This window comes from Vipera ursinii (genome assembly GCF_947247035.1).
Source record: "Vipera ursinii genome assembly, chromosome: 13".
NCBI classification, from domain to species: domain Eukaryota; kingdom Metazoa; phylum Chordata; class Lepidosauria; order Squamata; family Viperidae; genus Vipera; species Vipera ursinii.
In genome coordinates, this window is record NC_139526.1 from 9,590,527 (window position 1) to 9,615,613 (window position 25,087).

At 43.1% G+C, this 25,087-nt stretch overlaps 1 protein-coding gene across 1 annotated transcript in view; it reads right to left on the minus strand.

Annotated features, from left to right (window-relative positions):
• LOC310646170 (syntaxin-binding protein 4-like) overlaps positions 1-25,087 on the minus strand; it is a gene marked incomplete at both ends in the record, with an annotated part of 90,920 nt that overhangs the window by 10,214 nt on the left and 55,619 nt on the right. Inside the window, one exon of the mRNA XM_083372430.1 lies at positions 24,217-24,356. Within this exon, the coding sequence (XP_083228556.1) occupies positions 24,217-24,356 (140 nt within the window). The remainder of the gene's footprint in view (positions 1-24,216; positions 24,357-25,087) is intronic.

Genomic DNA, 25,087 nt, shown 5'->3' on the forward strand with positions numbered 1-25,087 from the left:
GTAGAATTAAGCCACAGTTTCTGCATTAATACACAGTCTGGCTTCCTGCCACAATAAATCATACATTTTTATATGTTTCTAAAGCTACAGAGGCGAATTCATTTCTATTCTACTAACCCACTCACACAGGAGACAGTTTACTGATGCACTGGATCCCACTTCACGGGGGGGGGGGGGGGGAAGGAATACAAATAGAAGACACTACAAAAAATATGGTACTATTTGGGCTTAGAAAGAGGGATTCAACCACAGCAAGAAGGGAGGGGGGAATTCTATTGCCGAAAAAGGCTCAGGAAACTATGCTGTTATATAATTAGCAGCTCCAAGTAAAGCATAGAGCTGAATGTAATTCTGATACGGAGCCAAGTTCATAACCATATTTAACTTTGAGAAGTGCTTGGTCATCAATCAATCGTGCCCATCCATATCCGGAGACCAGTGGCAAACCAAAACTGGACTAGCGTCATCCTGCTGTATTCAACGCAACTCAAAGCATCCACTGAGGAAACAAACTGAAAACCTCTAGCCTTGTCACAGGTTAGCATCAGAGTCGCTGTAGGAGAAGAACAAGCAGAGCTGGAAGGCGAAGTTAAACTTGCCATCAGTTCAGTGTCACTGCGTTGCCACAAGAGATCTAAGTCCATTCCCTGCGAATTCCACGGACTCTTATCCAGCACCAATTTAGCTTTGATGGTTAGTTGACTAGATTCTTGTATTAGAGGTAGCGATAATAAGCTTTTCTGCGCTTCGAACTCAACAAATGCTTCTGGTTGTTTGCACGTGACAACTTGCATCCCGAAACAGTTCACAGTATATTTCTGAACTGGCGTTTCCTTTACTATCTGGGCTCACAGTTTCTACCTCGCTAGGTTGATCTTCATCTCTAAAGATTTAGAGAGAAGGAGATTTAAAGGAGCTTCTTTGCCAGCTTCTTGTGAAGGCATATTTCCAAATTGGTACCTTTTATATACTGTAACTGACTAAGTTCCAAGAGCCCTGCTGGATCAGGCTACGAATTGGTCTCATGCAGCATTGTAAGCCCTTTGAGGTAGACAGAACAAGAAGCACCAACCTTGAGTTCTAACATGACAGGTAGTTCAGCAACCACAATTGGGTCCAACAGCTCTGTCGCTAAGCAATGCGGTGGCCAAGTGGGTAATCACATGACTGTGAGTGTCCTTTCTTTTTCCCCACTCCCGTCCCCTTTGGAATGCTTACCTCCACAGTACTGGAATAATTAGCAAGAAGGGAGTCAATATTTGTATTTACATTCCTTGGAGAGGAAGGGGTTACAAGAGTCACACAATGGGGAACAGACATGGAAAGCCACGCTCTGGCGATGGCAGCCATGAACACAACATCCCCTTGCAGACAAGTCAGTGTATTCCCCACTTGCTTACTCTCTTTTAATCCCTTCCTCTTCACTCTCTCTGGTCTGCAAGGGGTCGGGTGGGGAGGGGAGAGAAAAAGAGATCAGGCACAGAACAATGCAAACCGACTATAACGCTGATCCTGGAATTGAGAGATGCTGGGAAAGTCATAAATGAGGACATTAGTCTTTATTTTAACATTAACTTTATTTTTTTTCCAGTGTCGTTGCAATGGCAAACAGTTGCTGAACAAAGCAGTCAGTAAATAAGGTCTACCTGTACATTCACTGTAGGGTGATAGTAATAGGATCTTGCAAGTCTGAAAACGCTTCCTCCCTTCCCTACTTTTAGTTTACAGAAAACGAGGGTGGGTCCCTTCGAAAATACTTCCCAGCTGCCTTTTTCTTCTGTGGGCTAAGATATCTTCCGCATGACAGGTATCTAGGCTGTGGTTCTTCCTCCTGTCTCTAAAGGTTATTCTCACAGATCATTACAAGCATTCTTCATCACTCAGTGACCATCTGGATCCATTTGGAAACATCATAAGCCTGGTCTGAAGAACAACAGAGTTGGAAGAGACATTGGAGGTCTTCTAGTTTAAACCCCTGCTCAAGCAGAGAACCCTACACCATTCCAAACAAACGGCTGTCCAATCGCTTCTTAAAACCCTCCAGTATTGGAGCAGCCATAATATCTGAAGGCAAGCCGTTCCACTGATTAATTGTCCTCACTGCCAGGAGATTTCTCCTTAGTTCTAGGCTGGTTCTCCCCTTGACTAGTTTCCATCCTTCGCTTCTTGCCTTGCCTTCAGGTGCTTTGGAAAATAAGTTGGCCCCCTCTTCTTTGTGGCAGACCCTCAATAACACTGTCATCATGTCTCCCCTAGGCCTTCTGTTCACTGGACTACACAAACCCAATTCCCACAACCGTTCGTTATACATTTTAGCCCCCAGTCCCCTAATCATCTTTGCTGCTCTTCTCTGCACTCTTTCTAGGGTCTTAACATCTTTTTTATATTGTGGTGATCAAAGGAAAGAAGGCGAGGTTGTCAGAATACAAGCGAATTTGAGGGCTAATCATCATGGAGCCCCATTTCCATCTGTCCTGCTTGCCATCGTTCACTCCCTAGAGACTAAAATGGACAATGTGAAATTTGAGCGGGCCATGAACAAGAAGTATATATCAGAGGTGGTGACCCTTTGAGAGCTGTATGCAACGAAATTTCATTTTGACGTATGCCGATTGGTGTACATTCAAAGTGACAATAAAGTTATCATCATCATCAAAACTGGATGCAATATTCCGAGTGTGGTCTTACCAAGGCATTATAAGGTGGTATTAGCACTTCACATGATCGTGACAGTCTGGATCCATCCCACTATTGATTTCTGGCAATGGATAATTAACTGCTAATTGCAAATTCCAGATACAACGACTTTCATAGACATCAATGATCACCAGGATGAAGTTTCGTAGAAGACTGTAGTAAAATGCATTTGCGGGAGCTTCTTTGATAGAATCCTTCATTAGAAACCCAGATACAGACCCACACCACATAAAAAAAAACCAGGCATAGCTTCCATCACATCATTTTGGCCACCATCTTGCCACTTTTTGACCATATCCCGCAGGAATCTGAAGCAAAATGCTGGCAGATTTTTGCACTTAGCAACCCTGGAATGCATTTCAACCACATCATGTTTCCTAACAGATCCAGTATGCTCTAATGGATCTTGAAAACGTAAAAAAAAGGCACCTTTTCCTTCCTATTATTTTTCCAAACCTATTTTCATTTGATTAAAGAGAGAGAGAGAGAGAGAGAGAGAGAGAGAGAGAGAGAGTAATTGGGACATGGTGATTGTGTTCCTATGCTATTAGCCTTGCCATTTAGCGGGTTGGAAAAAAAATCAGTGGACAATTTCTTTCGTTTTTCATCAGTATCAGCAATGGCCCGAGCACACCTATCATAGGGTGTATAGTCCTGGGAATCGTATTTTAAGAAGTCCTTAATGAACTGCAGTAATTATGTCCAGAGAAAAACAAAAAAAATAAAATAAAAGAGCATAGAAGGAAAATCTTATGAAGAATGCTTGGAGGCATTGGATATATTTAGCCCGCAGAAGAGAAGGTTGGGGAGAGAGGTGACAGCTGTCTATACGTATCTGAAGGGCCATCATGTAGAAGATGAGACAGAAAAGGTCAGGGTTATTCTAAAGCAAAAGAAATCATGAGTTTAAATGACAAAGAGGGACATTTTGGCTGGACATCAGGACAAAAATACGCTAATGGTAAGAACTGTTCCACAGTGGAATGCGGAGGTGAAAGACTCTCTGAAGAAAGAAAGAATATTCTGTCTTCAGAGAGATTCAAAAAATCTTCAGAGGTATCTGGAGAAAGCACCTGAAGAAAAGATACCGCACCAGTGAGTACACCGTGTCTAATTCTGGTCCCCAGGAAACAAAAAAAGATGTTGAGACTCTAGAAAGAGTACAGAGAAGAGCAACAAAGATGATAAAGGGACTGGACGCTGAAGCATGCAATGAACAGTTAAAGGACGCAGGTATGTCTGGTCCAATGAAGAGAAGGACTAGGAGTGACATGACAGCAGTCTTCCAGGGCCTCCCACAGAGAAGAGGGGCTCAATCTGTTCTCCAAAGCACCCGAGGGCAGAACCAGGAATAACGGCGGATGATCATTAACGGAAGGTCCAACCTAGAACTAAAGAAAAATTTCCTGACAATGAAAAAAACAAAAAAAGTGGTATGGTTCGCTTCTGGCGTCATGGGTGCTCCATCACTGGAGGTTTTCAAGAAGAGATTGGATAGACATTTGTCTGGGGTGGAATAAGGATTCCTGCCTTGGGCAGGAGGTTGGACTAGAAGACCTCCTGGGGTCCCTTCCAGCCCTATGTTTCTATAAGCCTCTCACTCTCCCTACATCACCAGCCAGCCCCTCCTATATCAAGCATTTTATGGGCCTCCAGAAATAGATTCTGATTCTATTTAATGATGTCTCCTTCAAGGAGAGGGAGATAGAGAGAGGGGGGGGGAAAGATTTGGAACACATATCCGTTTCTTTTTTCAGATGGGATTCCCAAAATTAGAATCCCAGAATCTGTTTGTGTAAAAAATAATAATAACAAACCTATTGAATAGTGGAAATAAAGGGGGAACGAACAGGGCTGGGATGTACACCCCCTTCAGAGCAAATGTTCAAGAACCGCAAACACTATTTTACCAGGCCTCTGATGTAAAGAGGGATTGAAGGAATATTTTGATGCTGTCTCTCTTTTTTGGCTACACTTTAGTTTTGATGTGCATGGCTAGGCTTGCCAAATGTGCTTCATCTAGTTATGGAACGTACTCGCTCTCTGAGTTTCCACAATGCATCAGTCAGTCCACCAAACCAGGGTAGGTAAGCTAGCCTAGAATCAGCAGGGCGACAAAGAGCTAGCCAAGATTAATGCATACCGTAATTTTTGCAAGTTGTAGGGATGCATTTGCTCGCTCTCGCCCTGACCTCCTTCAGCACATTGTGCAAACACCGTTGAAGGCAGAGAGAGATAGCGACACCCAGCCCTAGGACTCATTTTAGGCCCTGCTCTCCAAAAACCACCGACAGCCAACAGCTGCTTTCAATAAATATTTAACCATTCAAGCTTAAAATATTAAATATTAATTCCCCTCCAATGTCAAGCATTTAATTTAAATATCTACATATAAATCATTCACGCTTCTCATGCCGGCTGCTCTCCATATAGCCTGGGCTGCAATTTCAAATCCACTCACTTTATATACAGGCTGCCATGGATCACGGGCACTGTAGTCCAACCAATGAGTGCCAGGTGAGGAAATAGCTGAGGGGTTTTTTTATTAATCTGACCATCTTTGAAGATTAACTCAGAGAAAAACACAGCTTTCTCTAGCAAAGGGGCTGATGTGAAGCTGCAAAAGGCAGCCTTTAAAATGTCTCAGCCCCCCCTCCCCCCTTCAAGAGAAACACTTCACTGCTGGGTTCCCTTCACAGCACTCTCTTTCATTACTAGAGCCAGGTGCTTTTTTTTCCTAGGCTGCTCCCTGGACCCATCAGGTGAGTCGCCAGACTACCAAGAGGCTTCCCTTCCCATGCTCCACAGGTCCAACCCTGCTTGCGAGCTGCAGATCAGCCAAGGAGCCTGGCATGGTTTGATGGCTATTCTGCACGAGTAGAAACATGCTTGTGGAAATAATCACATGTGGAAATGTAATATACCCTTAGCTATAGAAATACATAATAAACAGGGGGAGGGGAGAATGGAGGTGTCTGCCTGTGCATACATACATAGGCATACACACGCGCACACTCAGACACACATATGTAGATGGATGGATGGATGGGTGGATGGATAGATAGATAGTAAAATTGTAGAAGAGAGAAAGAAGGAAAGAGAGATGATAGATGATAGTGAGACAGAGAGAGAGAGAGAGAGAGAGAGAGATGGGTGGATGGATGGATGGATGGATAGTAAAATTGTAGAAGAGAGAAAGAAGGAAAGAGAGATGATAGATGATCGTGAAACAGAGAAAGAGAGAGAGAGAGAGATGGATGGATGGATGGATGGATGGATGGACAGATAGTAAAATTATAAGAGACAGAGAAAGAAGAGAAATGATAGTTGAGAGAGAGAGAGAGAGAGATGGATGGATGGACAGATAGTAAAATTATAAGAGACAGAGAAAGAAGAGAAATGATGAGAGAGAGAGAGAGAGAGAGAGAGATGGATGGACAGATAGTAAAATTATAAGAGAGAGAGAAAGAAGAGAAATGATAGTTGAGAGAGAGAGGAAAAAAAGAGAGCTGATGAAGGGAGGGATGGACGTACACATAGATACAGAGGACATAGAAATGTATACAGGGGATCTATAGATACACGCAGACATGTTTGCAGACATCCATGATACACACAGCTAATACCGACCTAACGCATCACACACACACACACACACACACACACAGACACCCATACGCCCCCACACCACCCGGCAACGAGCAAAGGAAGTCCGGACCGGCCGCCCTCTCCACGCCTGCCCTCACCCACCGGTCACTCGCCGGACAGAGCCAGCCCGGCCGCCTCCGCCGACATCGTCGTCCTCCTCCGCGTCTCGCTCTTCGGCGGCGGCGGGTGGAGCAGCAGCAGCAGCGGGGCAGAAGCCGAGCCGAGCCGAGCCGAGCCGCAAGCGGGGAGGGCCAGGACCGCCCCCGCCCGGCGCGCTTCGCCCAATCAGCCAGCCCGCCCCCCGCGCTCCTTTCCTGACCACGCCCCCTCACCGCTGCGGCGGAGGTGGGGTCTGAGGCCTCGCCCCCGTCCGGACGGCCCCGCCCCCCGGCAGATAGACAGGTGCGCTCCGCATCACCTCGGCTCCGGCGCTGGCCCCTTTGCCGGTCGGGCCCAACAGGTGACCTTGGCCGCTCTTGAAATCGCTGAGCAGAGGGGGAGGATTTGGGAGGGAGACCACCAGGAGATGTCGGGCCAGAGATAGGGGGAATCGGGAAGAATAGAATAAAATAGAATAGAATAGAATAGAATAGAATAGAATAGAATAGAATAGAATAGAATAATAGAATAGAATAGAATAGAATAGAATAGAATAGAATAATAGAATAGAATAGAATAATAGAATAGAATAGAATAGAATAATAGAATAGAATAGAATAGAATAGAATAGAATAGAATAGAAGAAAAATAGAAAACAGAATAGAATAGAATAGAAATAGTAATAGAAAATAGAATAGAATAGAATAGAATAGAATTAGTAATAGAAAATAGAATAGAATTAAAATAGAATAGAAATAGAAAAATAGAATAGAATAGAATAGAATAGAATAGAATAGAAGAAAAATAGAAAATAGAATAGAATAGAAATAGTAATAGAAAATAGAATAGAATAGAATAGAATAGAATTAGTAATAGAAAATAGAATAGAATTAAAATAGAATAGAAATAGAAAAATAGAATACAATAGAATAGAATTAGTAATAGAAAATAGAATAGAAATAGAAAAATAGAATAGAATAGAATAGAATAGAATAGAATAGATGGAAGGGACCTTGGAGGTCATCTAGTCCAACCCCCTGCTCAAGCAGGAGACCCTATACCAGACATGTCAAACACAAGGCCCGGGGGCCAGATCCGGCCCACGAAGTGGTTTCATACGGCCCGTGAAGCCATCCTGGAAACAGTGAGGGAATGGCCCCCACTGCCTTGGCTCTGGCCCAGAGACCTTCCTTCTGCCAGAGACCCTCAGATCTGTCCCACTCCTGCCCAGGCCCCCATAGGCACCCTTGATGCAAACGAGTTGGCCACGCCCACCCAGTAGGCCATACACACTCTAGCCACGCCCACCCAGTAGGCCACGCCCACCCAAGCCATACCCACCCGGCCCCCTGACGACAACCACAATGCTGATGCGGCCCTCAATGAAATTGAGTTTGACACCCCTGCCCTATACCATTTCAGACAAATGGCTGTCGAATCTCTTCTTAGAAACTTCCAGTATTGGAGCACTCACAATTTCTGGAGGCAGGTTGTTCCACTGGTTAATTGTTCTCACTGTCAGGAAATCTCTCCTTAATTCCAGGTTGCTTCCCTCCTTGACCTGTTCCCATCCATTGCTTCTTGCCCTCCCTTCAGGGGATTTGGAGAATAGATCCAGGAAGGAAGCAGTGGCTGCTCAGCTCATAAATAATAATTTAATCCTTAATTCTTGTTGATTCAAATCAAATTAATTATTTAATCAAATTAAATATTAAATTAAAGAAAATGCAGGAAACAAACCATGTTACTAACTTAACAACTGCACTGATTCACTTAACAACTGAGGCAAGAAAGGTTGTAAAATGGGGCAAAAACCACTTAACAAATGTCTCACTTAAGAGCAGAAATTTTGGTCTCAATTGTCCTAAGTCAAGGACTACCTGTATACACACACACACATACAGATATATTTGGATGCAGAGAATATACAGTAGTTTGTATACGATGTAAGGAAATATTTTTATTATGCTAAGCAGAAGCCGGTAGAATGCACTTTGAACAGTTAAAACAGAGTTAATAAAATTCAGGTAAAGCTCTGACGATCTTGAATGCTTTTCTGTAATTAGAGAGGTAATAAATTTGACAAATAACCTCCAGCCAGGCCTAAAACCTGGCCAAATGTCTAGTAGGACTGACGGATCCTCTCCCATGCAGTTTTCGTATCTGCGTGGCCCACACATGCGTATATATAAAATATATGTGTGGTTACAATATTATTCAGGAAGCTTTTAAAGCCTCAACATCATTTTAGCCATGGTCTACCCACTGCAGGATGAAGGCCTCTTCCGTGTGTTTCCAACCAACACGGTCCTCAGCTTTCTTTTGGCAATTGGACCGCAGTACTTGCTGGTGTTGTCGATCCATCTTGTTTTAGATCTCTTTTGTGGATGCTTTTTATCAAGGGGGATCCGTTCTAGGACTGCCTTGGTCCACCTAGCCTCCGTTCTTCTTGCTATATGACCAGCCCATTTCCATTTCAGTTCTTTTACTTTCTTGATGGCATCGTATATTTTAATTTGTTCTCTAATCCTTGTGCAGGTCTTTCTTTCTTGTCTTGCAATGCTGAGCATGTACATTTCCATGGTTCTTTGTGCCACTTGTAGCTTTTGTACCAATTGTGAGGTTAGTGTCCACATTTCACAGGCATATGTTAGAGCAGGTAGCACATAGTGATGAAAAACTTTTCAGGTATAGGGGAGGATTGTTCTTGAAAATTATGCTTAGCTTGCCAAATGCCGCCACATCTAACCTGCCGTTCAATTTCCTTTATTGTATCACCTTCCATTGAGATCCGTTGGGCAAGGTATAGAAATAGCCCTGTAGATAAAGCTTATTCAAAAGACTGCAATTATTGGATGGCCAAATTTCATCTGCATGATTTTCAGAGGGGTTGGTTGAGGGAGAAAATTGGTTTGTGTGTGTGAGAGAGAAGATCAATATTACTTTTTTGAATGTATTAAGGTATTCCTTCATTCATTCTTTTGGCTTTGCATTTTGTAGAGGGCCAAAGAGGACTCAGTAAGTTAAGAATGCTAGAGTTAAGAAAGTTTACAAGAAAACCATTTCAGATTAAAACAAACATTGGCGGCCAACAATATGATGGGTGGAATAAAAAAAAATGGTTTCTGACATTTCAAAATTGCCAAAGAGGAGTGGAACAGAATTGTTCCAAGGGTGAAGGGCCCTTTTCCAGAGTGCTTACTAATTTAATTATTTTTCATGGTGAACCAGATGTCAGCTTTGAAAATGAGCAGGGCCATCTTCCTTATTCATTTTCGGTTCACACATTGAAAGTGTGTGTGGGGGGGTTTGCCAGGTGCTTTTGTGATTCAGTGTCAGCCTGTGCTCCCAGCAGTTGAGTCTGAAGAATCTGAGGAGGAGGAGGAGGAGGAGGGGTTTGGAAAGCCTCTGAGGCTCTGATGCACTGTAGGACTCTCAGCCTGGCCCCTCCAATTGTGTTCCTCATGAGGCTCAGCTGTGTAAGTCCGAGGTGTCGGACTCAGAGGAGTCACATCTAAATCTGTACAGAGACACTAGAAGCAGAAGGCAATCCAGCAGAGTAGAGCAGAGAAAATCAATGAGGCAACTCAGTGAAAGGAGGAGAAGGCATTGAGAAGCCACGTCTTGGGACAGATAATAAAAGAGGAAGGTGTGGGCAGGGCTGGTTGCTGAAGGCAACCGTTCGGAGACATTCAAAGAGAATCCTGGTCTGTTCTTGCTAATGACTCTTTGACTCTTGTTTGACTCTTGTTGGATGTTTTGAATCATGTATTTTTGGTTGAAGAAAATATTCTGCTGCTTTTTTGTTTGAAAGACTTTATTATTTGGAACTGTAAATAAATTTGGGTTGGTTTTTTTCCAGCCTATTGATTGTTAAAAGGAAAAAAGGGGTTGTCCCTGATGCACAGACAGGGCCGGTCGTAGGCTGGAACAGAACAGGTGCTTCGCTAGCTAGTCTAAATAAACTTTTGTCCCATGGGAACCAAGGTCATCGGCTGCTCCCAAGACTGCAGGCTGGGCATTTCGTGAAAAGTCCACCAAAAAGGTGTATTGGGGGACGTAGTTGCTTGTATAGTTTTTGCGGTGGGATTTCTTAATTTTGTATAGGGGAATTGTTACATGTGTCTTCAGACTTGGTTTTGCTTTTGATGTGCCAATACTTTCTAACTAATAAACAGGTTTTTTGAGGAATTTCCAAGCCTCGGAGCTCTGCTTTATTTGTCTCTGTCTGTCAGAACCGTGACACTGGAAATAAGTTTTTTTGTAGAGAACTACTTTGAAGAACCTTATGGGATGATATAGATCAAAGTTTCATAAACACTGACATGGGGAATTCTGGGGGAAGTCTTCACAAGTAGTCCTCGACATATATCCATTCATTTAGCGACAGTTCAGAATCACAAAGGCACCGGAAAAAGTGACTTATGTCTGACAACCGTCATAGCATCCCGACAGTTACAGGATCAAAGCTTGGGCGGGTGGAGACCAGCATGTATTTATGACAGTTGCAGCATCCCGGGCTCATGCCATCCCCATTTGCCACCTTCCCAGTTAACATCCGACAAGCAAAGTTGATGGAGGAAGCTAGATTTGCTTCATGACGGCCAGATTTGCTTAACAACTGCCTAAGCAAAAGTTAAGCCGGATTCACTTTACAACCGGCTTGCTTAGCAGTGGAAGTTATGGTCTCGATTGTGGTGGTATGTTGAAGTTTATTTATCTGAGAGTTGGCAAGTTTGAGAAACACTGATATGCATGTGTCCATGTATAGGAAGCCATAATCTGTATCTGTATCTATATCTATATATTGCTATATAGCTATAGCTATGTATATATCTATAGCCATATCTATCTATGTATATTATCTCTCTCTCTCTCTCTAATTATATCTGTATCTGAATATCTCTCTCTAATTATATATCTGAATATCTATCTCTAATTATATCTATATCTGAATCTCTATATCTATCTATGTCTATCTCTCTATCTCTCTCTATCTCTATTTATCTATCTCTATATCTATCTATAAGGGATGTGGTGGCTCAGTGGGTTGGGACGCTGAGCTTGTCGATCAGAAGGTCTGCAGTTTGGCGGGTCGAATCCCGAGTACAACGTAGCAGAGTGAGCACCTGTTACTGCCAACCTAGTAGTTCGAAAGCACATAAAAATGCAAGTAGAAAAATAGGGACCACTACGGTGGGAAGGTAACAGCGTTCCGTGTGCCTTTAGCGTCTAGTCATGCCGGCCACATGACCACGGAGATGTCCTTGGACAAGCGCCGGCTCTTCGGCTTTGAAACTGAGATGAGCACCGGCCCCTAGAGTCGGAAACGACTAGCACGCATGTGCAGGGGAACCTTTACCTTTACCTTTATATCTATCTATATCTAATTATATCTATATCTGAATTTTTATATCTGTCTATCTGTCTATCTATCATCTATCTATCTATCTATCTATCTATCTATCTATCTATCTATCTATCTATCTATCTCTATCTCTATCTCTATCTCTATCTATTTATCTATCTGTCATGACTTCCTCTGAACTAACTGAAGTTTTGAAATGTCTTCAAAGACAGCCTCTTCATCTCTAACTAAATCTCTTTCCTGCAGTGTGGCTAAACTAGATTTGCAAAAGAAAAGGCTAGCCCAGGGCTTTTTGAAGTCAGAAACTACAGAATTTTAACTGAACTCACCTTTTCTTCCACTATGTTTGTGTTGGGGTGAGTCTTCTCTTTCCAATGAGATCAGCGGTCCAGTATGTTGGAGGTGGAACTTAAAATACTGCAGTAATCCACGGAGTGGTATTTTCATGGAACTTACCACTCTGAATGTACAGTATTAATTGCACCGTTTGTAGTCAGCAGCTGTTTTTGAGAACCGGGCTGAACTTGTCTGGACTTGGTAATTAAGCAAGATCGGGTCTAATTACTGCTTAGACTGGAGCCTACCAGGAAATCTCGGGGCTTAATCTAAGTTGTGGAATTTTAAAAATATCCCACACAGAGGCAATAATAAATTACGCTTGAACTTTTGCAAAGAAAACTATGTGAAAAATGGATTAAAAGTCAGCAGAAATCAAGCTGGAAAAGGAGAAAAAAAGAAGTAAATTCTCTGTGCCTGATAATGCAGGTAATCCTTGACTTGAGGCTACAACTCAGCTCAAAACTTCCATTGCTAAGAAAGTCGCTTCTTAAGGGGGGGTTTGCCCCCATTTGACAACCTTTCTTGCCACAGTAATTAATAGTGGGCTCCATTTATTCACAGTCGCAGCCCAGAAACAGGAAACCTACTTGGGGTGTGGATGTGTCTCCACTTATACACTGTCAGTCCACATCAGATCTTGTCCGCATAACAGTCAGTTACTAATTTGCATCATTCCAACAAAGGAAACAGCTGAGTTTCTTTTTAGTCAGGACTTCCGGAAAATCTTTCCAGCAGCATTTGGCAATCCGCATCGCTGTACTTAACATCCATCTATAATTACCGAGAAGGTGGCTATGATGGCTCAGTGGTTAAACACCCTGAACTTGTCAGTTGGATCAGCCGGGGTTCGAGACCCGAGCACTGCATAACAGGGTGAGTTCCTGTCGCTTGCCTCAGCTCCTGCCCACCTAGCAGTACATGCAAATGCAAGTAGATAAATAGGTACCACGTCGGTGGGAAGGTAACAGCATTCTATGCACCTTGATGTATAGTCATGCCAGTCACATGACCACAGAAGTGTCTTTAGACCACACCAGCTGCCTCGGCTAAGAAATGGAGATGAACACCCACCCACCCCTAGAACAGCGGTCCCCAACCTTTCAGGGACCACTTTCCTTTCTGTGGAATGAGATTTTTCCATGGACCGGAGAAGGCATGGTTTCATGTGCTGCCTGCATCCTGCAGATGGGATTTCCCTTGTTTGCACAATCCAGTTTCTTGCATGCCGTGGACCAGTGCTGGTCCACGGCCTGGGGTTTGTGGATCTCTGCCCTAGAGGAAACCCTTACCTTTATATTTACCTAGATGTTTGCCATGTGGTCTGATGAGATTCAGTGGGGAACTTCAAATTAGTTTTATAATCCAAAGGCAGATTGAAAGAGAAAGGACCTTGGCCGGTGTGTGCTCCATGGACACCACAATGTCACAGGGGGTCCACAAAGGCTTGGAAAAAAATGTTAAAATTTAAATCTTGAGCTAAGACTTGGGGGCCATGGCCATGGTCCATAGCCACAAAAGGTACTTAAAGGTGGCCCATTGGTGAAGAAAAGATTGAGAACCACTGACCGGGGCTAAACTAAGCAAAGCGAAGATAAGAAGGACTGAATGACAACAACCCCATGAGAAAATTAAAAGGAGCTTCTAGTGGCTGCTTCCTCCTTCAACTAAAACTCTGTGGGAACTCCCATGTAATATTTTCTCCAAACCCTTCTTGCCTTCTGAAGTTGTAACAAGGGGGAATTCAGTCTTGACTCTAGAATTCAGAGCTAACTTTTTATAGCAGGGGTCTCCAACCTCTGGGACGTGGCCCACTAGTGGATTGTGAGCTGTTTGCAACTGGGCCGTGGAAACAGGACAGGCGCGCATGTGCGCATCCCCACTTGCGCCAGCAGTGGGTGAGTGTTGTGCATGCATGCTCTGTTTGCGGTGAGCGGCCTGTGTGCGGGTGTGCATGCTGCTGGTGCAAATGGGGCTGTGTGCGTGCATCTGTTTGCCAGCCATTCGGGTGGAGCTATCCCTTCTTCCCCCCCACACACACCAGTCTACAAAGCTGGAAAAGTTGGGGAACTCTGTTCTCTAGGACAAATTTCCCACTGCATTGTTTTTTGCAGAAGGGAAAGCACATGAGTTATTGTGAGGTCTCCGTCCTTCTGTACCCACTTCTGAAGAAGAAAGCTCAAAATTTCTATTATTAAGGCAGACATTTGTTAAGTGGGACATTTGCCCCATTTTATGACCTAACCGTTGTTAAGGGAATCACTGAAAATAGGTTAGTAACTCTGGTTGTTAAGGGAATCTGGCTTCCCCCATTGACTTTTCTGGTCAGAAGGTCACAAAAGGGTGTCCCGTGACCCTGGGACACTGCAAAACCATCATGAATATGAACCAGTTGCCTAGCGTCCAAATTTTCATCTCTTGGCCATGGGGATGCTGCTAAGGATGTAACTGTGAAAAAGGGTCATAAGTCACTTTTTCCAGTGCCGTTGTAACTTTGAACAGTCACTAAATGAACTGTTGTAAGTCGAAGATTATCTGTATCCAAAACCACAAAGAGGAGTCCCATTGAGGCTGGAGATTTATGCATGTTTTTCACAAGGATTTGTGAAGATGGCTAAGGATTAGTCCAGCCCAGAGGAGGAAGCCTTGTTGACTTCTGTTAAAGTTGAATAGAATAGAATAGAATAGAATAGAATAGAATAGAATAGAATAGAATAGAATAGAATAGAATAGAATAGAATAGAATAGATGGAATAGAATAGAATAGAATAGAATAGAATAGAATAGAATAGAATAGAATAGAATAGAATAGAATAGAATAGAATAGAATAGAATAGAATAGAATAGAATAGAATAGAATAGAATAGAATAGAATAGAATAGAATCTTTATATGGAATGGAATAGAATAGAATAGAATAGAATGGAATGGAATGGAATGGAATGGAATGGAATGGAATGGAATGGAATGGAATAGAATAGAATAGAATAGAATAGAATAGAATAGAATAGAATAGAATAGAATAGAATAGAATAGAATAGAATAGAATAGAATAGAATAGAATAGAATAGAATAGAATAGAATAGAAGTTGAAAAGGATCTTGGAGGTCTTCTAGTCCAGCCCCCTGCTCAAGCAAGAGAACCTATACCATTTCAGACAAGTGACTGTCCAATCTCTTCTTAAAAATCTCCAGTGATGGGGCACCCACGATTTCTGGGGGTTCCACTGGTTGATCATCCTCCCTGTCAGGAAGTTTCTCCTTAATTCCAGGTTGTAGAAATGTAGAAATTCCAGAAACGTAGAGCAGGTCTCAATCCATCAGATTTCTTTATTTATCACATTTTTACATAGCCCAGCTGCCAGCAACAGAAGAAGACATGAAAATAGACAAAATTAGCAACGATGCAAAGCGGAGGGGAAACATCTTTACAGGTAGTTATGACCACAATGGAAGCAGAATTTCCATTGGTAAGCAAGGTGGTTTGCACAATTTTTACGACCTTTTTTTGCCACGGTTGTTAAGTGAATCACTGCCCTTGGTGGTCATTAAGCAAATCCAGCTACACCCCCGCCCCCCGCATTGACTTTGTTTGTGGGAAGCTGGCTGGGAAAGTTGCAGAATGCTGCAAACATCAGAAATATGCCCTAGTTGCCAAGTGCTCAAATGTTGATCACGTGAACGGAGGGAGGCTGCAAAAGTCGTAAGTGGGAGGAGGGGTCCTAAATCACTTTTTTCAGTGTTGCATCACATTGAACAGTCGTTAAATGAATGGCTGTAAGTCAAGGACTGGTTTTTAAGACAGAAGTCAGGATTTTCCAAAGAGGGAATCATAACAGGAAGTATCTGTTATTCCTATTACCGTACATTTGTACAATTCTGTTAGCATCTTGCTAATTTTATTTAAAATAAGAGGTTCAGATCCTATCTTATACCCTGTAAAAAAACCTGCCGTATATAATTAAAGCACAAGCAATAACAAAATCAATTTTAATACCCTGAGGAAGCCAGGTCATGTTAGCAAGAAAAAAAAATGAGCTGGAAGCAATCAACCTTTGGCAATCAAGGGCTGCATATATTTTTTTTAAAAAAATGGTTTCAATCTCCAAGGTGACATTACGTCATCACAGAAGCGAGTGGCCAACCGTTGCAGTAGATTTGGATAATATGTTAATAGAAAAAGAATACTGTTTAAGGCCAGACCATACCTTGTGTCTTATTTTCTTTGATTTGAAATGGAAAAACGAAACACTCCTGTTTTTACAGCTAAATAATGTCTGCCAGATTTAAACGACTGAAATCTCACAGCATCTTCAGGACGAGGAAGAAAGAGTTGGGGAACTAGGAATATTTCTTCCTGATTTGGAAGTTTTTAAAAAGAGATTGGACAACCATTGATCTGAAATGGCATAGGCTTTCCTGCCTGAGCAAGGGGTTGGACTAGATGACCTCCAAGGTCCCTTCCAACTTTGTTGCTGCTTTTTAAGATTTAATCTTCAATTTGATTCACGGTCTGGGACTGGTAAAAACTTAAGTTCCGAATAAGGTGGGTTTGAGGGGGCTTTTTGCAAAATCAAGAGTATTGCCATGATTATTATGATGATTATTTATGTAAGTCTGGTAGATACTTTGACCCATGGGGCATCAAGTCCAAAGGGATTCCCTAAATTTATTAGCCAATATCATGTGAAGTGCTGGACTGGTGCTCTTACACAACCCCTATTTTACATCAGTGGACCTGATGTTGGATCCTTTGGTATCTGCTTGTACTAAATGTAGCTTGTGGTTGTTAAGAGTCTCTTGATAAAAATTAATAAGAAAGGTTCATAGTACAGGAATTTCTGAAAATGAACTGTTTCCTGAAGACTCTGGCGTCTACAGGAGTAGTAGACTGTAGAGAGTCAGGGAGATGACCAAGAGATCATTAGAGAAGAAGAAACAAGTCTAGTGAGGTGGGAGAATATTACAAAGAGACACAGACTAGCCATTCACTCAGCTCCATGAGAAGAGAGAGAGAGAGAGATTGAAAATTTAAAAACATGCAAAAATGGGCAATTTTGATATGCTGGCTCATATGTGATATTCACTTTTCCTTCATTTGAGGATAAATTGTTTGAGAACAGCTTGGATTCTATGGGGAAAATCTTGCTATAGCCAGAAACATGAAATAAAAGAGAGAGAGAGAGAGGAGGAGGAGGAGGAGGAGGAGGAGGGGGAGGGGGAGACTTTTTGTATGCTGTACCCTTGCATGCTTGTAGACAGAACTTCTGAAAGTTCGGGGGGGTGGGAAGAAATAAGTAGAAAGAAAAGAGGATTTTGACCCCTACGTTTTGTCCATATCAGGCCCAAAGAACAAAGAATAATGGTGGACCTACTTCCAAGTAGTTCCTCTATTGTTATCTGCCTAAAGACAGAATCTTGCCAGACTAAAGCAGTTATTTGCAATAACAATAGACCTTCCCTGTGAATTGCTAGGGAGGGTCTGACCTTGCTCTCTTCCTGCCCACCGGACATTCCAGCTGTGGTATCGCTTTGCCCTCTGGAAAGGAGACTTTCCCTCCTGCAGCTCTGGATTACATCCCACCATATCTATGAAAAGGAGGGAGGGAGGGAGGAAGGAAGGAAGGAAGGAAGTTTTCCTTTTTTGCTATTAGTGCCAAAACTCATTTACAACAGATTTAATTAAACTGCAGGATTTCCTTCCAGAGAATGCAGGCATGCCTGCCAACTTGGTTGGCTTTAAAGAATTACATCTATTCATGATGTACAAAGCTATCAGTGGCTGCTAATCAGGATGATTCAATGCCAGTTGCCGAATAAGAAGCACCGTCCAACTCAGAATACTAAGGGGAGGTGCCAGTCTGTTCAAGTCCTGCTTGTTAGAGATATCTGGATATTCCTGATGAAAACAAAATGCTGGGCTGAATCAAGACTTTTGGTCTGATCCAAAAAAAGTGGTTCTTCTTTTTAAAGGAAAGTGAAAACCATACCCAAGTATGTTGGCTTCAAAATAAACCCAGAAATCACTTCCGTGACGGGAAACGCAGAATGGGAGATTCAACATGCGCAACCTCTCCTGTGCTACATAGATCTGGGCCATTCATGTGTTGGACCAACTGTTGGACCCCCTTCCAGCCTGCATACCTGGGTTTCGTCTTTGCCAGCGTACAGGCAGTCCTTGACTTATGACTATAAAGGAACTGCCTGTCATAATTCTAAGTCAGGACAATCATAAATTGGGTCACCTATATGACCAAATCAACTTTATGATGCATTTTGTGGCAGTTCTTAAGCAAATGACGTGTTCGTTAAGCAAACCAATGGTTTGCTGCGGGTCAGTTTTGCCAAAGACCAGAAATAAATGTTGCTTGTCAGCAAAACCGTCATAAAATGCTTGTATTTTATTTATTTGGCCAAGTGTGGTTAGCCCAGCAAGGAATTTGTTTCTGGTACAGAAGCAGAAAATGCAGACGTGTGACTCCGGGGCTCTGCAAACAGCCATGAATGTAGGCCCATTGCTGAGCACCAGAAATATGACTGTGCCACCATGCACAGTGGCTGCTGTCAGACCTTCAGAATGAATCGTGAGGACCACCAAGGAAAGCCATCAAACTTTGAAGGATTGTTAAGCAAGCAGTCACAAGTCAAGGACTAAGAGACATGGTGGTGCAGTGGTTAGAATACAGCAATGCAGGCTAACTCACTGAACACTACAGGAATTTGATTCTGACCAGCTCAAGGTTGACTCAGCTTTCCATCCTTCCAAGGTGGGTAAAATGAGGACCCAGATTGTTGGGGGCAAATATGTTGACTCTGTAAACTACTTAGAGGACTGTGAAGCACTATGAAGTGGCATAGAAGTCTAAATGCTATGGCTATGGCTATTGCTGTAGCTGATTGGATGTCACATTAGGAGCCCTGGTGGTACAGTTGTTACAATGCAGTGTTGCAGGCTAACTCTGCCCACAGCCTGGAGTTCGATCCTGACCAGCTCGAGGTTGACTCAGCCTTCTATCCTTCTGAGGTTGGTAAAATGAGGACCCAAATTGTTGAAGGGCAAGAGGCTGACTCTGTAAACCGCTCAGAGAGGGATGTAAAGCACTGTGAAGCGGTATATAAGTCTATGTGCTATTGCTATCTGTAGCCAGTTTGCCTGCTCTCTTCAAGAGCACACTCTGTGAGAAAGAGTCAACACAACAGAGCATCTTTTTTTTTGCTGCTCTGGATGTTGGCTGGAAGCCAAAGAGAGAAGATATGGAGAAGAAAGATTCTCAAGATAGACCCATCAGGAGTTTCTCCAGGCTAAATAAATCTAAATAAATTGTGCAAGTATTCCGATTAACTGCAAGTGGCTGTTCCTCCTTCGCAACGATAAGACCCCAGGAACCGAACATCTGCAGGCCCTTGATCAAAGTTTTGGGGAAAGGTCTTAAGTCTTAAAAGTTGAAGACTTTCTGTTAGAGGAATTGAGAGTGGCCTATCCGACAGCAGAAATGAAAAAGAGGCATTGACCGGTAATAAACTAACCAAAGGATTTTCAGTCTTTTTTTCCCCAAAGAATCTAGAACAGGGGTCGGCAACCTCGGCTCTTTTATGACTCGTGGACTTCAACTCCCAGAATTCCTGAGCCAGCTATGCTGGCTCAGGAATTCTGGGAGTTGAAGTCCACGAATCATAAAAGAGCCGAGGTTGCCGACCCCTGATCTAGAATAATTCAAAGAATCCTGAGAGGAAGGAGAGAAATGGGTACAATTGATCCGAATGCAAATCACTTTCAGCATTGAGTGACTATCTGTTAAGGATCTATCTATTCTCTATTTACAATTTCTTCCACACATGAATCAAGAGGCATCCGGTAACTCCTTTTCAGGTGAACAAATTTAATTAAAAGGCATAAGCTTTCACGAGCTTTTCAACTAAATTTGCTAGTGGGAAAAGATGTTGCTAAATTCCTGATTTTGGGGTGCCATAGAGTGACCATATATTTCATCTAAAGGGAGGCAAGAAAGGTGCAGGAAACAGCATGAATACATGCATACAGTGCAAAAACTAAGTGAAAATGTTACATTCCCCCCCCCAAAATCACAGTTAAAAGTCACATTGGCTTCAGTGACACTTCTGGTTATTCTCCCCAGCGAGGGCTTAGAACAATGATGGTGAACCTTTTAGAGACCGAGTGCCCAAACTGCGACCCAAAACCCACTTATGTATCATCATGTGCTGGGTGGGCGTGGCCCATTGGGTGGGCATGGTCCATTGACTGGGCGTGGCTGCGGTGGTAACAGCAGACTGGGTGGGACTATCAATTCCAACTTTGCGAGATCTTTTTTTTCCCCACAAGAAGTTGAAATTGATTGATTAAACCTTTTTTTTTTCACACAGCGGCAGAAGCCTAAAGCGAAAAAGTTTTACAAAACCCAGCTGAAGGTCTAGGACTGAGGTGCCCACAGAGAGGGCTCTGCGTGCCACCTGTGGCACGCGTGCCATAGGCTTGCCACCACGGGCTTAGATAAATGCTAGGCTGCATTAACAGTGCTAGGCTGCATTAACAGAGGGATAGAATCAAGATCAAGTGAAGTACTAATACCACTTTACAATGCTTTGGTAAGGCCACACCTGGAATAATGCATCCAGTTTTGGTCACCACGATGTAAAAAAGATGTCGAGACTCTAGAAAGGGTACAGAGAAGAGCAACCAAGATGATTAGGGGGCTGGAGGCTAAAACATATAGGGAACGGTTGCTGGAATTGGGTATGTCTAGTTTAATGAAGAGAAGGGTGAGGGGTGACATGATAGCAGTGTTCCAATATCTCAGGGGCTGCCCCAAAGAAGAGGGAGTCAAGCTATTCTCCGATGCACCTGAAAGCAGGACAAGAAGCAACGGATGGAAACTAGTCAAGGAGAGAAGCAACCTAGAACTAAGGAGAAACTTCCTAACAGTTAGAACAACTAACCAGTGGAACAACCTGCCTCCAGAGGTGGTGAATGCTCCAACACTGGAGGTTTTTAAGAAGAGACTGGACAGCCATTTGCCTGAAATGGTATAGGGTTTCCTGCCTGAGCAGGGAGTTGGACTAGATGACCTCCAAGGTCCCTTCCAACTTTATATTATTATTATTATTATTATTATTATTATTATTATTATTATTATTATTATTATTATTATTATTATTATTAAATAACCAAAAATAAAGCTTTACAGAGAGCTATTCAAAGTAAAAATATGTAGAACAGCTCGCCTCCTGAAGTTCTGGAGCTCCATCAATGGAGACTTTCAACCAAGACTGGACAGCTGTATGTCTAGGAAAGTGTGAGGATTCCTGCCCTTTGGAAGGGGATGGACTAGAAGCTCTCAATATGCCTTCCAGTTCTAGGCTTCTAGGATTCTTAATTGCCCTCCAGAAGTGACTTTCCAGAGATAATAGCTGCCATTGTTCTTGTTCTTTCAGACCAAGCAATGGAGAGAAGTGAAAGAAGATCCATTTTGAAGGAGCACCGTGGACCAGAAATGGCCCAAAGTCTAACTTCTGGAGGAAATGATGTCATGTTTCTCAGCATTCATAGTAGGGGGGATCTCTCATCTGCTTGGCAGCTGTCCGAATCTTGCAGTAGAGCTGTCAACGAAAGCAGAAGATCGCCAGGTCACCGTCAATCAGCATCAAACCTAGAGATGCCCTCAAGGTTCCTAACCTTCGCTCAGAATAGAAACGTCAGCAACTGGTAACAGGCAAGGCCCCACTCACCCCTCTGAATTTTTTAATATCAAATTTTAATCTAAGCTGAAGAATTCAATTACACGCTCGCTCACACACTGACTCTTAGCTCCTTTTATCTGACAAACTGGGTCTCTAATCCCTTCCCCCGTTCATCTGCTTTGCTTCCCTGCTGTTACTCCACCTCTGCCTCTATAACTGAGCATGAGAAGAAGGATCAGATGTTGCTCCATCATCAGCCATCTCAAGAACCTGGTAAATGTCATTTTATAGATGAGAAGTACCCTTTGACCAGCTGCAAGTGGTCCTTGACTTGCAACCACAACGGAGACCGGAATACCTTTGTTAATCAAAGTGGTTGCTGAGTGAGTCGCGTCCAGTTTTATGCCATAGTTTGTAAGCAAATCATTGCAGCCGTTAAGTGAATCATGCAGATATTAAGTGAAACCTGCTTTTCCCATTGACTTTGCTTGCCCGGGAGGTCATAAATGGTAACTCCAGGATGCTGCAACTCTACACACCTGGATGCCAAGCAAGCAAATTGTGATCATGTGACTGTGGGGAATGCTATGTTGGTTCTGAGTGTGGCTGTAACTCACATTTTTCAGCGCTGTTATAACTTTGAATGGTTGCTAAATGAATGGTTGTAAGTCGAGGTATAAGTGCTGGAGCAGTGGTTGACCACAGTTGCTGAAGCCCATTCAAGAGGAACTAGATCTCACTAAGGCAGTGCACCCAAAATCTGGGTAAATTACCCCAAATTGGGTAAAAGTTGCTTTTCTTGGGGTAATGACCCACAAACCAATTGCCCATCACAACAGGGATGTTTAAATTGACTTAGGAATTGCCAGAGGTACTCAAATATATCCCAACTATTCCTATTAAGATAAAAATTGATGAAATTACCAATGGTAATTGGTGGAAATGGTGCAGCGATTATTTAAGGTTATTATTTTTATAATACAGGTAGTCCTTGAGTTTTGGCCATCTGTTCAATGACTGTTTGAAGTTGCAATGGTGTTGAAGGAAGGGACCTACAACCAATCCTCAAACTTCAGTAAAACTGATAGAAGAGAATATTTTGTAGCTTAGGGTTGAACTGTGGGGTCCTTGGTGCTCTCTGAGCTTGGTTGTTTTCTTGCAGACATTTCATTACCAAACTAGGTAACATCATCAGTGCTAGAAGGGAGTGGGATTTGTGAGGAGGAGGAGGACTGTGGGGTCCTTGGTTGTTTTGGTGCAGATGTTTCATTACCAAACTAGGTAACATCGTCAGTGCTAGAAGGGAGTGGGGTTTGTGGAGAGGAGGAGGGGGAGGGGGAGGGGAGGAGGGGGAGGAGGAGAAGGACTGTGGGATCCTTGGTGCTCTTTGAGCTTGGTGGCTTTCTTGCCGACATTTCATTACCAAAGTAGGTAATGCACTGATGATATTACCTAGTTTGGTAATGAAACATCTGCAAGAATACCACTGAGTTCAGAGAGCACCAAGGACTCCCCAGCTCAGAAAGACTTTCTGATCAATACTTTTGGGTACTGAAGGAAAATGTCTGTGAAGCTCTGCAGTAGGTCAAATTGAGATTTTTCTTGGTTCACAATATAAACCACTACTGGAGACAGCCAAGGAATCGTCTCTATCCAGCTGCAAGCCAATTTAAACAGAATATTGTAGGATATAGCCATGCTTAGTTCAGATTCAATATCATGCTGTCAAGCACCAGGGAAATCAGGAGATCCAGGGTATAAAGATTTATTGTCAGCTTAAACTCTCTACAACAGGGGTCTTCAAACTTGGCCCTTTTATGACTTGTGGACTTCAACTCCCAAAATCCCTCAGCCAGCATGCCTGGCTGAGGAATTCTGGGAGCTGAAGTCCACAAGTCATAAAAGGGCCAAGTTTGAAGACCCCCTGCTCTACAAGAACCTGAACTACTGACAATCCAAGCAATTCAGCAATAGATGAACAATGCAAGGTGCACTGGATTTAGATCACGTGTGGGCGCGCAGGGACTCATGACTGATGATGCGTTTGACCCCTGCCTCAGGCTCAGCCTCGTCATATCCTATACACGCTGAGGGACCTTTATTTCAGCTCAGATCAAGCCCCTTTATGGCCAAGCAAAATCAAGTACAGGGTAATGGTCAAGATGCAACCAGTTTCAGCACCTTGGACAGGGTATGTTAGTGTAAGACCTGGAAGAAATCTTTCTTCCTTTCTAGTTCTACAATCCTGCCATATACTGTTGTAACAGAAGAAAAGAAACTGGCCTTGGTGTTCCCTGTGTAATAGAACTGCTTCTGTTATGGGGCAGCCATTGGTCAAAACTTCCCAGCAGCACTGCCTACAAGTGGAACTTACCATCTCTTGTAGCACTTGACAATGAGTTATTCTCCATGAGTTCATTGCCTTCTGCGATCAACAACCTGGCAAGTTCTGAAGAGAGAAGGATGGTTTCTGAGGCATCTTCTGTCTTGTCCTCATCCTCTCGGCTGCTGATCCTGAGGGGGGAAAATGTGGTGGCTTGTGAATTCCTACTTCACGGTCTCTGAGTGTAATGGGCCATCAGAATCACCTTGGGAGAGGGAAGACCCGCAGCCTACGCAATGGCCAGATGAAAACTCTCTTGAGCCCAGAGAAGGAATGGAGATGGAGAAAACATCTCAGAAGGGACCTTCTCTAGGTAAGGGGGGTGGGAGGGGAGAGAGATGTGCTTTCAGACTTGCAAGATTCTACTGCTACTATTATAAAAGTAGCATTAATATTCTTGGCTTTGGTTTCACGGCTGGACTATCTAAAAGGGCTAATGCTCAGTGAAACTTTGAAGAAAGCCATAATCATTCAACTTTGCTACTTGTATTATGAAAGAGCCAGATTGGTCTAGTGCAGGGGTAGGCAACCTCGGCTCTTTTATGACTCATGGACTTCAACTCCCAGAATTCCTGAGTCTGACTCAGGAATTCTGGGAGTTGAAGTCCATGAGTCATAAAAGAGCTGAGGTTGCCTACCTTTGGTCTAGTCAACAGGCTGGAAAAGGGGAGATCATGAGTTCAAGTCCCATCTTAGCCCTGAAAGCCAGCTGGGTGACTTTTGGCCAATCACCAGAAGCTTTTGAGTTCTAGTCCCGCCTTAGGCATGAAAGCCAGCTGGGTGACTTTTGGCCAATCACCAGAAGCTTTTGAGTTCTAGTCCCGCCTTAGGCATGAAAGCCAGCTGGGTGACTTTGGGCCAG